The sequence below is a fragment of the Pygocentrus nattereri genome, chromosome 12, assembly GCF_015220715.1.
Source record: "Pygocentrus nattereri isolate fPygNat1 chromosome 12, fPygNat1.pri, whole genome shotgun sequence".
Classification (NCBI taxonomy): domain Eukaryota; kingdom Metazoa; phylum Chordata; class Actinopteri; order Characiformes; family Serrasalmidae; genus Pygocentrus; species Pygocentrus nattereri.
In genome coordinates this window covers 15,864,304-15,877,675 of record NC_051222.1, presented here as the reverse complement: position 1 = coordinate 15,877,675, position 13,372 = coordinate 15,864,304, and the positions used below count along the sequence as shown (strand labels likewise).

Sequence of the window (13,372 nt, the reverse complement as noted above, 5' to 3'; positions counted from 1 at the left end):
AGGGAGCCTAAGCATGTCTTCTAAATTTTTATATGTAATGTTGAGAACAGCGAAAGAGTGATAATTCTAAAAAAACTGTTTTCTTTGGGAACTATTTTGCCTTTCAGTGCCCAACATGTACCCTCCATCCTGAAATCCTCAATTTTATGCTGAATTATGTAAAGATTTGTGGCATTTCTTTTGTTGACATTCAGACAGTATTAAAAACCAAAAGGAACCGAACACATTTGACTTTAACACTTAATATACATAAACACTCAAGTCTAGTTCTAACATTCCACACAGTGTAAAGTATGACATCTCTCAAAATAGCGGTGATAACTAATGCCATGTTTCAACCAGCCACAAACATCATCTGTCACTGCAATCCTATGTTGGTTCGACCTCTGCAAGGGTTTAACCTCTTGGGATTAATACGGTTAAAGGCCATGTGTTAAAAAGTCCCAAGGAAGATTTCATGCTACACCAAATCGCCATCAACAACTCAAAGGATCAAAACAGGAAGTGGGTCTCGTGTGTCAGATAGCATTTCTTTACAGAGCTGAGACGGTGAAACCTAATGACTGGGTGCTGGGGAGATGAGGGAGGTAATATGCTCTGGTAGCAGGCAGTATGTCTGCTGAAATGGATACAGAGGCGAAGAGAGCGAGAGCAGGACTTCGCCCAGATGCCCTCTCCATTCATAAAGTTCCTTGCACGGGCATCCAGCCCACCCTTCCTTGAACCGGCACTGGGCCTATAAATAACTTCCATGTAGACCTCCAATTTTAAGGTTCTTCAGCTTATCTACTTTGGCTCTTTTGAAATTAGGTGGAACACATAAGGTCAGTGAACGGTGCAAAAGGGTTCTGCAAACCATAGTTTCAGTTTCACCTTTGTTGAAGATTGAAACTAGGGCAATTTCTCCTTAGGACTGAGATGAGTGGAGCCTGATTCCACTAGCAGAGTTGGGCAGTCATATTCTAAAATATGCAAACCGCTATGAAGTATTTCTTGGTTGCACTATCCAAAGATAACCTTGTACTAATGAAAGTTCATCTCTACACCAGTTTACCTCACTTGCACTTTATGTCACGTTCTAGAACTCATTTTAGGCCGTTTTAACACTGACAGAGACCTGCTTGAATCACTTAGAAGGCAAAGATCCTTTTTATGTGCAAATAATTGCATCCAGAGCCTCATTTTGACAGCATTAAACCTCTGGGCACCCTTTTGTTTAAGTGTGTAGACTTCAAGATCTCTGCAAGGTTCACGGAAAAAGAGATTTCCAGTTCTGCTTGAGGTTTAAGGACAGAAATAGCTCAATAAACAACAGCCTGGTGCTGCCCCTTCTCTTACCTGACCACAGTGCACAGATCAATCAACAACAAGATTTCTTTTGACTTTACTGTAAGCTGTACAGTCATTTCAAACGTTTGTCACAGTCATCTTGCTAAATGATAAGCAATACCAATTTCTTGATCTCCAATGTCACTGTCCATTGTGCACAAGCATGAAGTGCAGAGAGTCAGTATTAGAGCGTCAGCTCCCAGCTTAGCTCCTGTTCACTTCATCCTCAGCACCGTAACCCATGTAGGAGCGGCAACACTTTAATGAGCCTGTGAAGCTATATCTGAAAGGCTCAGCAGACTTTCCAACGACAAAGTGTCTGCTTGTTACTGTTGCCCTTATTTGCCCTTATTTATGGAGTTTGTTCCATTGAGAACCCATTATTATTCTTACTTGAGTGCGAGTTCAAGGTGGGACAAGGAACACAGGCTGTGCAAGGCCAGACAAGAGTTGGATGATCCCACAGGGTTCACACCATGAATCGGTGGACAAGAATACCACACCATTCTTTCAAGGTGCCAAGGAATCCCAGGACAGCATCTGTAAGTGCACAGACATATGGCCAAGCAAGAGAAGGTCGTAACCAATCGCTGACTGGAACAGGTACAGCTTCTGTAGCAAAAGAAAGCAACCTGTAAAAACAGCTTCACAACCTTATTGTTCAATGCCATGTGTTGCTTTTGTACATACAGGTTTACAAATTGTTAGGCACTAGGTTTAGCCATGTATTACTTTTATTGCAAACAGTGAAGAGCAGCAATTTTAGGATACATGGCATGTGCAAACGAGAAGACTGCATGTTAGTAAAACAGAGTTTTTTCTTTAGCTCAACACTGATCAGCTGTTTGTTCAAAACAAACTGTTTTATGAGTTTTGGCCATTTACATTTAAATGCCTTCTTCGCTCCATTTATCCGCTGTCACAACAATCCTTTCTCTGCTTCCGCAAAGCTTCAAACCAGAAGTGACATGAGAAGTCGAAGCAATCACATTACAAAATTAATCGATCACGCTGGCCCACATGCGATGCGACAAGCAAGACAGGCTTTGCGCTCCACTGGCTGTGCCAGAGCTTGCTTGAAGCGAATCCCAGACCACCAATTTGAGGAAGACCAGAAATTGCTTCTCTGTATCGCTACTGGGGTCAAACGCAGCTTTCCCTTGTACTTCTGAAAATATGCATGTAAACATATCCGCATTGAGACGGAGAGATTCATGGGCAAGTGTCGCTTGCAGACAATGTGTGCACAAAATCTCAGTGCCTTGTGCAGATCAGCAAAATTGTACGTAAAGCAAACTGACTGGTTATCCGGCAGCGCTGGAGCCGAAACGAGACCCAAACAATACTCCATCTGAACCACAGCTAGCACAGAACAAAGCTGAGCAGTTTGAGGATGTGCTGGAAAAAGAGGTGCAACATTACAAACAGTATGCCCTAATATTACAAAGACAGAGAAGCGAGTATTAATTCTAGAAAGAAAAAAGGAAAAACACAAGACTCTTTGTTTTCTGTATATTCTGGTTTGGTCACTGCCCCCTGATGTACATGTTTACATGATGCCCAAGGATGTTCGCTGACACCTATACAAATATCTGCACACAATGGCTGCACATGTTCAGAGATATGCCTGTCTCTCTATATAATTATTAAACAGCGTCTGCTGACCACAAATATGGTCACAAAAGTAAAGGCAGTGTTGTCATTTCCCCCGGGTTGACCTCACCATTACCAGTCAAAGGGAAACGACCTTTTTTTCATGGCGGGTCATGTCAGGCCCCTCCTCCTCGCCCCCTTCTTCAGCGATTTTAACAGCAGCCATTGGAGGTTTGGGGAAACTCTGCTGGCCAGCTGCCAGCGGAGGCCCAGTGGAAGCTGAGAACACTTCCGCCTCTTGAAACGCCTCACTTCTCTTCCTAAATCAGGGGTGAGTGACTTAATTCTGGCACTTTGCATTTCAAGACCTGACTAACCAACATTATGCCCACTCTCCTCCTGTCTGTTCTCCCCAGCTCCTCTGTTCCCTACACTTACCATGCTCCTCCTCCACAAACCACACGCCCCACGGCTTGGTTCCTCTCGACTGTCTGCAAAGACATTTAGGCCTAAAGATTTTTTTGGGTTCTGGGGGCTGAGTGAAACATGGAAATAGTGGCAGAACGTCTGGACTCTGTGTGAAAGCCAATCTGTGCTTCCATCTGGTTTGCGTTAGCCCAGTACTTCTCAGGAACATAGAAAACAAGCTGCTTCGAGCTGCTTTGTAGTCCATTCAGCCAATCAGGAAGTGATTTGGAGCACTTTCCTGTTTCCTCCCTGCTAGAAGCTCCTGAACCTGAGACGCTTCCTCCAGACATGGGTGCCCTCAGGAAATAAGGCAAAGAACTCCTTATACGTAGCAAAACAATCAGCCACCCTCTCCTTCCTGGAGGAAAAGTAAGTTCAACAACTTTGCCCAGAGCTTTCTTGTTTACTGTGTGTACCAAACACAGTCTTCCACATCTACATGAAACTTCACCAAATAAAACTCCATGAATCAACTGTACATCAACACCTTTTAACAGCCAAGCCTAGTAAGGTATGCAGTTTTATTTTAGGACTACATATTTCACTCACGCCTAAAAACACGGTTCTTCAAGCGTGGTAAAGGAAATGGTTCTATACAGAAATCAATGCATGCTTAAAGGGTTCTTTACACACTGAAAGGGTTTGTCAGATGGATGGAAAATGTGTTGCGTATGATTCTGTATGGCACCAAAAAGGGTTTTGCTATTGATACAGGCTTGGATGTCAACAATAGAAAAACCCTTCTCAAAACCTGAAGAACCCATTAAGCATACAAAGGGTTCCTTGACTGTTCAAACTTCCACATAGAACCATTTTCTTTACTAAAAAACCCTTGAAGAACCATCTTTTATTTCAAGAGTGTACCGTTTCAGCTCTTCTGAATCAGAATGGTGACGTGTGCCTTTAACATCTTTGGTCCAGCTTTGAATGATGGCATATAACGCCGTAATAACATAATAATAAATACATAGTTATCCCAACATAGCTTTGACTTTTTACACATATCACACAGGTTCTATACCAAAATGCACAGTGACTGCATATACTGCAAACAATCCTCCTGCAGTCTGTACTGTGCTCCTCTTACTTATCTGGACAGACAGCAAATACACAAATAGCTGGTTACTTCTTGCAAATCGTGCTCATGCAACCCTTGAAGATAGTGTGCTGCAGAAAGAATGGGCATGAGAACATACGTGCACATCCAGTTCTGTAAGTAGAGAGTTTCCCCTGAAAAGGGTGTGCCTCACCAAATGTGCAATGACATTAACCACAGGCAACTAGATTTCTGTCACAGATGCTGTTTACTTCCTGCCTCTGTAAGCATGCTAATGCAAATAATGCCGTTTTACACAACACAGAACAATTTTGCAACAACACCCAAGAAGGCCGGCGCAAATGGAAGTGGTGGAATCCACAATCAAGTAACGAGCCTGAGAGGTCATCTGCACCTCATTATAACTCAGGTATTACCTTCTTGCACCAGAGTGAGTCTAACACACCATCAGGCACCTGCACAGCACAGATATTACCTGTGGGGTAATTCCATAGCACTGTTTGCAGCTTCTTTTCAGCTGCACCACTCACCAGTGCTCCTATAGAATAGTCAAAATAGGGCAAACGAAATTGTATAATGGAGAATTCATCCGGTAACGTCAAGCAAAATGCAGGCCACCGTGATTTCATAATGAATACAAATCCCAGCTGATCATCCAAGCGATGTTCACTGCCAGTGACACTTCTACTTATTTGAATGTACCGTGCATCTAGAAGCAGTCTGAGCAGTTTTGCCTTCAGTGCAAAGAAACAAGGGCGCTGTTTTGATGCTCCATGACATGCACAGAGCGAAACACGTGGCTTTGCAATGTGTGGTCTTGTGGTGCATTCATCCACCACCAGTGTGTGTTGAAGCACACAGAGCTGCGTACCCTACCTGCACGCCAGGATTAGATGGTTCGTAGACCCCCAGTGCGCGGCTTGTGCTCTGTGCTGTCATCTTTGCACATGCGGTCTAGAAATGTGACCACATTAGCGAAGAACATATCTATCAAACTCAAGCACGGCTACAGCTGGGTGGCACGTCTGGGCTCCAGTCTGATAAGGCAGATCGAGCCTCTCAGATCTGGAAGCAAGAATGCAGTTCAGTCACACAGGACTGAGATCACTGACATCACGCTCACCCCTCACATCTTTTCACTCACCTCCTTCTCAGCTCAGTGATCTGATCACAGAAAAAAGCCTCTGCTAGGGCCTGTAACTGTCTGGAAGGCATAAAATAGGAACTGGTGGCTTTTTTATGAGCTCAGAGTGTGAAAATGTCTCGTTTGATGTGCTGGTGTAGGACAATGTATGGAAGTCTATGGAGGCTGCAGGCAGCCTCGCACTCCATGTGTGAAAGAAGAGCCCTGGAAAACGAAAGGACAACAAAAACAACAAAAAATGTGCTGCACGTTGGTCGTTTAGGACAACAACGCTTGCATGAAAGAACACGGCTAACCGCTGACAGTCACAGCGGGACTGGAAACGGCTTAACATGCAGAGGAACGTGGCTCCAACATCTGGACGGACCGCGTTTCACAGACCACACATCCAGACAAGGCTTTAGACACCAAAGCCCCACTATAAGCTCCTCGTCGCTCGACTTGCTCCAGTCTGTACGACCACGTTCAGCCTTTATGTGCCATAAACATAATCCACACGCGGGGCTGAACGCGCTGGGAACGGAGCAGCCCTGTGTGCCCAGTGTGAGCCGCATTAAAGCGCGCTGCACGTTCAAATACGAAGCGGGAATTCGGCTCAAAACACCAACGTATGGAATGTGATTCGAATTTGAAAATGAGCTCGAGCGCTAACGTTCAAGAGGACCCTCTGCCTGCATCCCCCCCTCTCCGTCAGCAGCACTCACCTATCTTTATTTTCACGCTCTGGAAAACTCGGAGACCTTCCTCTTCGACCGCCATGCTCGCAGCCTCCGGGGGTCCTTTTCCCTTTCAGGCTCCTTCGCCGTCTCTCGGACTCGCTCGCTCCGTCTCCGTCTCCAACGTTCCCGTTTCTTCCAGGCAGTCGGTCCGCTCGCTCCTCCCGAAGCCACAGCGACAAATCACTCCGCTCACACTCGAGGACGAGCGCTGTCCGAGTCGTCAACGAATCGGATCCTTACAATCGGTTCTTTTTCAATAAATCAGTCGAACCGATTCAGGAGTATGAATGAATCCGTTTGAGTGTTTTTTTTCCTGCACACGTTAAAAAGATTCTTCAAGGGTTCTTCATAAGGGTTGTGATTCTACCTAGAACCACGAGTTCTATATAGAACCCTTTCGTGCTTAAATGGTTCTTTGCGTGGTGAAGCACCAAAAAGGTTTCTTCTGTTGTTACGATGTCGAGGTTGTAACAACAAAAGACGGTTTTTGAGCCATCTAGAACCATTTTAAAGGGTTCTGTGTAGAACCATATACAGCACATTCGCCATCCATCTGAATGACAATTTCACAATGTAAAGAACAATTTAAGCATGCAAATGGTTCTATATAGAGCACGGGGTTCTAAACAGAACTCACTAAAGAACCCTTGAAGAATCGTTTGTTTTTCTACGCAGTAACTGACGAACCAAGTTCACACTGTATTTCGCCATATAGACTAAAATACATATTGAAAATGCCTTTTCTGCTTTTATGCTTTGTGCTTTTCCGATTCTGACTCCACCGCTGAATCAAGTGCCGTCAGTCATTTCACTGTAAACGGAGACGATGATGAAACGTTTCACTTGGGAATCAGTAAAACTTTGAATCAGACTTTTGATTCATTGAAAAGGACGGTTCGAAGGAATCGGTTTCCTGAACTGAATCAAACTCAGACAGCGCGGCTCTCGGAGGGGCGGGGCTTTGTGGAGTCCTCGCGCCTTGCTGATTGAACGAATGCAGGTCGACGTCACGCCGTGGACGGTCACCCATTGGCGTTGCTGAGACGCCGCTCGACTCGTGCGCTGGTATGCAAAAGTCCTTGTTCTGATTGGCTACCGTCTTTTTTGCAGTCCGATTCTATTGGTTCCTTCAGTTAAACCGTTTTTTTAGTGCGTTGATCAGAAAACACAGCGAACGCAGGCTCACGTTTCATTGCCGTGAGACTCCGCGCTCATTTGGAGCTGCACAGGAAAGCTAACATGTCAACATCCCTGTAACTCACTGATTTGCTTGCTTGATTCATATTAACCCATCACAGCAGGCAGCCCTGCAGATGAGCAGTATGCAGTGCAGTGTGCCGTCAGCTCTGTCAGTCACAAACGTACATTGGCTGGCTGCAGCAACGAGAGGGCATGAGTCACTTAGTGGAGAGTAGATGGAGATTCTTTCTCTTTTTTTGAGCCTTTGAAGACGTAAAGGCAGCCTTAGCCCATATCACAGGAAAAAAATATTTTCCTCGATTTTTTTAATCAACGTTTGATGTTATATGTAAACACTGTGAAAGTGTCTTAAGAAATAGGCACAATATAGGCCAGCCAATAAGAGCAGAGGTCATTTACATGTATTAGTCTTGAAGGCATAGGAAGAAAAACATCCTTTCATTCTAAAGGATAAAGATAGGTTGGAAAATGGTCATATAAAATTAACTATTACCTTTTTTTGGTACACAAACCCACAGAAATAACACAAGATATGGAACATATATGGAAAAGTCATGGAATAAGTGCCTACATAAAAAAAAAATTCAGAAGTGCAACTGATGGTGGAATACTTTACATTAAAGCAGGAATCTCATGATCTCATTAAAAATTACTATACTGAACAGGACAGGACGAGACATCGCTGGACAGGACAAGACATTATTCTCCAGAGCAAGATAATGTTTAATGTAATGTATGAGGCCCACTGATGTCTTGTGGTATTTTGGTTCATGACTGCAGGAGTTCACTTGTTAATAGTTAAGAGGGATCAGCTTTGAGACATTGAGGAAAGGAAGGCCAGTAAATAGTGTTCTGTTGACCCTGAACCTGAGCTTATTCTGGCCTTAGACACTGTGTGAGTATCGCATGACAGAACAGGCCTTTAAGAACTTGATTGTTCCACTTTAAGCTGGCTTTAAGCTCCCCAATTTGCCCCCACATCCAACCTGTCTGTGCCAGCGGCAGCAAAAGGAAGTGCTGACAGTTGACCGTGGCAATCGAGCTGCTCCTATTATCCACAGCAGCAGGGATTAGCACTTGACTCCTTTAAAATAGCGCCCAAGCTAATTATATAGTTCCAGTCTTGCACGTCAGCACACTTACACTCTGACCAGGGCTGCCTTTGAAATGACTTGCAAAAGCCTCCTCAGATACAAGGCCTTCATTCATACGCTTTATGGCTTCCTAGTTGGGTTCATCTGCTGTACATAGTCAAAGTTATGGTGACATCAAAGCTCTGATGAGCTCAGAGGTGCTATAAGCAGAAGCCACATGCAAATCCAGAGGAAAGATTTAAAGCTGAGGTAGATAGTAGCCAGTTTTACGGATGCACACAGGCCCCACTTATAATGGGGGCAAGGCAGCCATGTCTTTCATGCTGTTATTTTAGGCAAAACTGTGGAGGATACGCCCTGTGGTAAACCACCAAGGGTGTGCTTCTGCGTGTGCACTTTTTCCTACTTACTGCTGTGAGTCTGTGATGTGCAACTAAGCAATGCTTCAAACAGCTACACTATGTGTCCAAAAGTATTCAGACAGCTCTTTTTATTAGTCATATTATTCACATAGTATAATCTCCATAGAAAAGCATTGCTAATAGAATGGATGCTGTGAATCCACAAATGAAGCATCCAATTATATTAGCATCCCAGCACTGGGTTGTGGAACAGTGGAACTGTGTTCTCTGGACTGATGGAGCTCTATCCAGTAGGATGAGTTGTCACTAATGCTCTTGTGGTTGAATGCAATCCAATATTTAAGCAATGTTCATACATCTACTGTAAAGCCTTTCCAGAAGAGTAGAGGCTGTTACTGTTTCAAAGAGGAAATACACTCCTTCTTAATGCCCTTCATTACAGGAGAAACATTGGACGAGCACGTGTTCACAAATGTTTGGACATATAATGCAAATGAAGTATGTGATTGGTATTGTTTTGGGTTTATCACTCGAGACTGGTTTGATTTTGTGGGTTTTTTTGTGTGTGTCAGGGGCACTCTGTTGTAAAAGACTGGGGGACAGATGTTCACCCTTAAAGCTGATTAATGGATGGTGCTCCTACTGTTTTAATGCACAAGTCAAAGAGCGGGAGAAGCAGCAGGGGGTGATAGGCTAAAAATAGCTACCCATCAATGAAAATCCCTATAGAATAACATACAGTGTTCTATATGCACCAAACCCCTTTCACTTACTCATCCACACAGAGGCCTTGGACTTTCATTGCTGGTTTACAAATATTATGAGGCATGCTGATTATACACAACTGAAAATGAATGAATTTCAGAGAGAAAGAGAGAGAGAGAGAGAGAGAGAGAGAGCGCGAGAGGGGGGAGAAAGAATTCCAGATGGAGAACACCATGTAAAATAAGCTAATCCTTCTAGTATGTGTAAGCTGTCAGCAGGAAATCCCAGTGAAAAAATCCATAATTCATTATTCATAAAGATTTCCTTGTATTTCTTTGAGATCATTTCATCAAAACTAGTAAACACAGAGATGATGTGTAATAAAACAGTCATAGAGTCAACGTGTAAAAATGGACATCAAATTTTCTGTTTCTTTAAGCTATTCTAAATAAACTATCCTCATTTCTTCATTTGTTGCATTTCTACCTTCCATACTTTGAAATAAAGACCAACTGCTAAGAAAAATGTTAACACTAGTGAACATAGGTGGTCAGAAACAACCACTTTCATCAGACTCATCCACTTGTGGGGGGACTGAAGCACAACTCGTGTCACGAAAAGTTCTTCAGCTCGCTGCATGCAATTACACATTTCCACCAGAAAGGTCTCCAAATTCCCCAAATCTTACATAGTGTAAACTTCAAGAGGCCCATATTCAGATTTTTTTCTTGCATTTCTTCACCCTAAGGTCCACTTACTCAGGTTAATGTATCAAAAGAGGATGAGTTGCATGATAATTTAATCCCATACAGTAAAACAGGCTGTTTTTGTTACTTTACCTTTAAGACTGGTATATGTAACTAACCTTTGTTTTAAGTGGTTGTATTGTGCCTCATTTAAAAAGCAGCCTGGTCTTTATAATTTCAACAAGGCTAAACCTCTCTAGACTGAGCAGATGCCTAGTATGACAATGTACGACAATGTTGGTATTTGTGACATCTCAACAGTAATTATCTCAAAATGGACCATTTTTGCAGCTGTTACTACATATGGGTTATATGGAGCGGGAGATGAACCGCACATTTTAAAATGTTAACAATACTAACATACTACATCAAATCCTTTTTTTATATGATCAGTTTTCCATTATATGGGCCCTTAGAGCAGGCATTTACTCAACCCAGAGTAACTTCATTATGCTCATCTCCATTTCAGCACTTTGGTACATCCCACTATTTTGTGCAGTGCTCAAGACTGTAACTGACATCATTCATACCCCAATGATTCAAGATTTCTGTTACTTTGGAAAGAGGAGGCGTTGTAGCTGTCCTACCAAAAAGACCCCAAACCAACACCATTTCAGTGTTTGTTAGTCAGTCGAACTACAGATCACATTTCAATTTCTTTGTTTTTCACTAGCCTATTACAGATCAACTTACAGCAGCAATTAAAGCCTCACTAAATTTTTAAGCACTCTTTGTCTGCACAAGTTCCATGGTATGTAAATATACGAGTACTCTTAAGGAGCTAAACAGTTCACAGCAAGCATGTTCTCAAATGTCACTGGCCAATGTGTACAAAGAGACGTCCTTTAAAGAGCGGCGATCTAAATGAAGCAACAAACTTCAGATCAGACCTCTGGTTACCGGATCCAACATCTAGACAGGACTGCCAGGCCTGAGTCACAGCATACAGCACATCGCTTTACTCAACCACTTAAAACTCAAGACATACACAGATGAATCTGAATCACTTAAACACACACATTAACTGATCACTCATATTTAACTGTTTACTCTGCCAGAGCAGTACAGTGTCTGTCAGACTAAAAGGAGAATTCAATGTTTTTTTTTTCAGATTAAAAAATTTCAGTATAATTCAATGATTGCGATATAAAGAAAGTAACTCAGATTGGTTTGGTGTGAAAACGTTCACTTGCAATGAAACTCAGATTTGTCTACAGTAGTGGGGACAGAAACCTGATGTCTACAATGCAAATACAGCATTATAACTAACAATGTCTCAGACATCAGGCAGTGTGTTCATAACTTTCTGTGAAGGAACTTTTATAGGCGTTAAACCCTTCAGACATCTGGCTCCACCACTGTGAACAGTTCTGACTCTGTAAGTTTCTCTGGAAATGAGCTTTGCACACCAGACCGCTCTGAATGGTTTTGCTGACACGTTAACCATTTGATCGTGCAGAAATTTTGAAAAATCGGCGGAGTTGCCCTTTTATACTCTGTTCGTAGCTGACGTTATTGCACCACCTGCTGGTCGCTAATATTAGGGTAAAATACTGAAACATGTGCTTCAGGGGTGCTAATTCCTGGCTATTCAGCCCCGTCTGGTGTTAGCCCGATTTAACAAATCACTTGATTACCAGATTACACAGCATAACAGAACAAACTCGGCTGATGATGCTGTTCAAGAGCCCAAAGTAAAACAAACAAACGATGCCCGACTCGTTAGCGAATCGTTCTTCTGAATCGGTTCTTTGCAATTTGACAGATTCCAACTGAATTGGTGCTTTTATAGCATCTACAGGGCGTTTGTAGACCGAGGAAGCCGAAGACTATTAATAAATTTACATTATTAAGCTTTCACAGCTTAACTTGATTAAAACCTTCTGCGCTGCCAATATTACGAATAGCCTCTTTAAATTCGCGTCCATTTTTCTCTGTATTCGGCTCCCTCTTTCTGGAGTGTTTTGCTTTGACTCTGAAAACTAGGGCTGCTTTCCTAAAGCCCACTGAAGGCTGAAATGGCTCCCTACTCTCTGCATAGCGCACTGAATAGGTCCGCAGACGACAGTACACTAAATGTTAGCTGAAAAGTCCTATAGTTCAGCACAAATTGTTTTCTATTTGAACATATGAAGCACAACCTGCCTGTAGAAGCCGTTAGTTTATGACCTACATAGTGCACTACAAAGAGAGCAGGGAACCATTTGAGATCGAGCCCATGATTCAGATTCACTCGCTGAAGCGAGTCTCGGTGCACGCGGTGGCGACGAGGGCTGATTCAGAAAAGTTGAATGAAACTTCCTGTCTTGTTCGCTCTCATTGATCTTGATCTGTAACTCACAGCCGACTACTTGTTTCGGCAGAACTGACTTGCATGTGGGCCACATGGCTACACGATTAGGCAAAATGAAGGAAAGCCGAGAGGAAACGAAGTTTGATTGAACTCAGACGCAGCCGAGCAGAAAGTGGCCATTCGACTCGTCAAATAGGACGGTCCATTCATTAAAACGGGCCGTTCGAAAGAATCGGTTCGCGAAAGTGAATCGAAATTTCCCGGCACTGAAATACGGCTGAACATCGTTTAAAAAAACATCGGGGACGGTGTTTTTTCACGAAGTTTTTTTTTTAAAAATGCAGCGGTTGAGATATAAACAAAGTCATTCAGAGGGGGTTGAAGTGAAATGGTTCACTGTAAAGAAATGTACAGAGTCGGATTTCTTTACAGTGGTGGTGGTAGGAACCAGGGATCGCAAAGTCCACATCACAAATATAGCCGATTTATTTACCACATACCACAATACACTTCTGATTCGGCATGTTTCTATAGAACGGAGCACTTCACACCAAACGACTCTGAAGCACATTGTTGACATGTTAGCAATTCAATCATCCTGCAATTTTGACAGTTGGGTGGACTTCTCCTTAAGAATCCGGCCCACTGTCGGGGTTGTCCGC

General features: G+C 43.1%; 1 protein-coding gene across 4 annotated transcripts in view; it reads right to left on the bottom strand.

Moving 5' to 3' along the window:
- Window positions 1-6,523, bottom strand: part of rasa3 (RAS p21 protein activator 3) — a 72,831-nt gene extending 66,308 nt beyond the window's left edge. For all 4 annotated transcript variants that reach the window (XM_017701865.2, XM_017701866.2, XM_017701867.2 and 1 more), the window contains exon 1: window positions 6,296-6,523. In XM_017701865.2, the coding sequence (XP_017557354.1) occupies window positions 6,296-6,350 (55 nt within the window). In that variant the 5' untranslated portion in view covers window positions 6,351-6,523. The remainder of the gene's footprint in view (window positions 1-6,295) is intronic.
- Window positions 6,524-13,372: the final 6,849 nt, after the last annotated feature.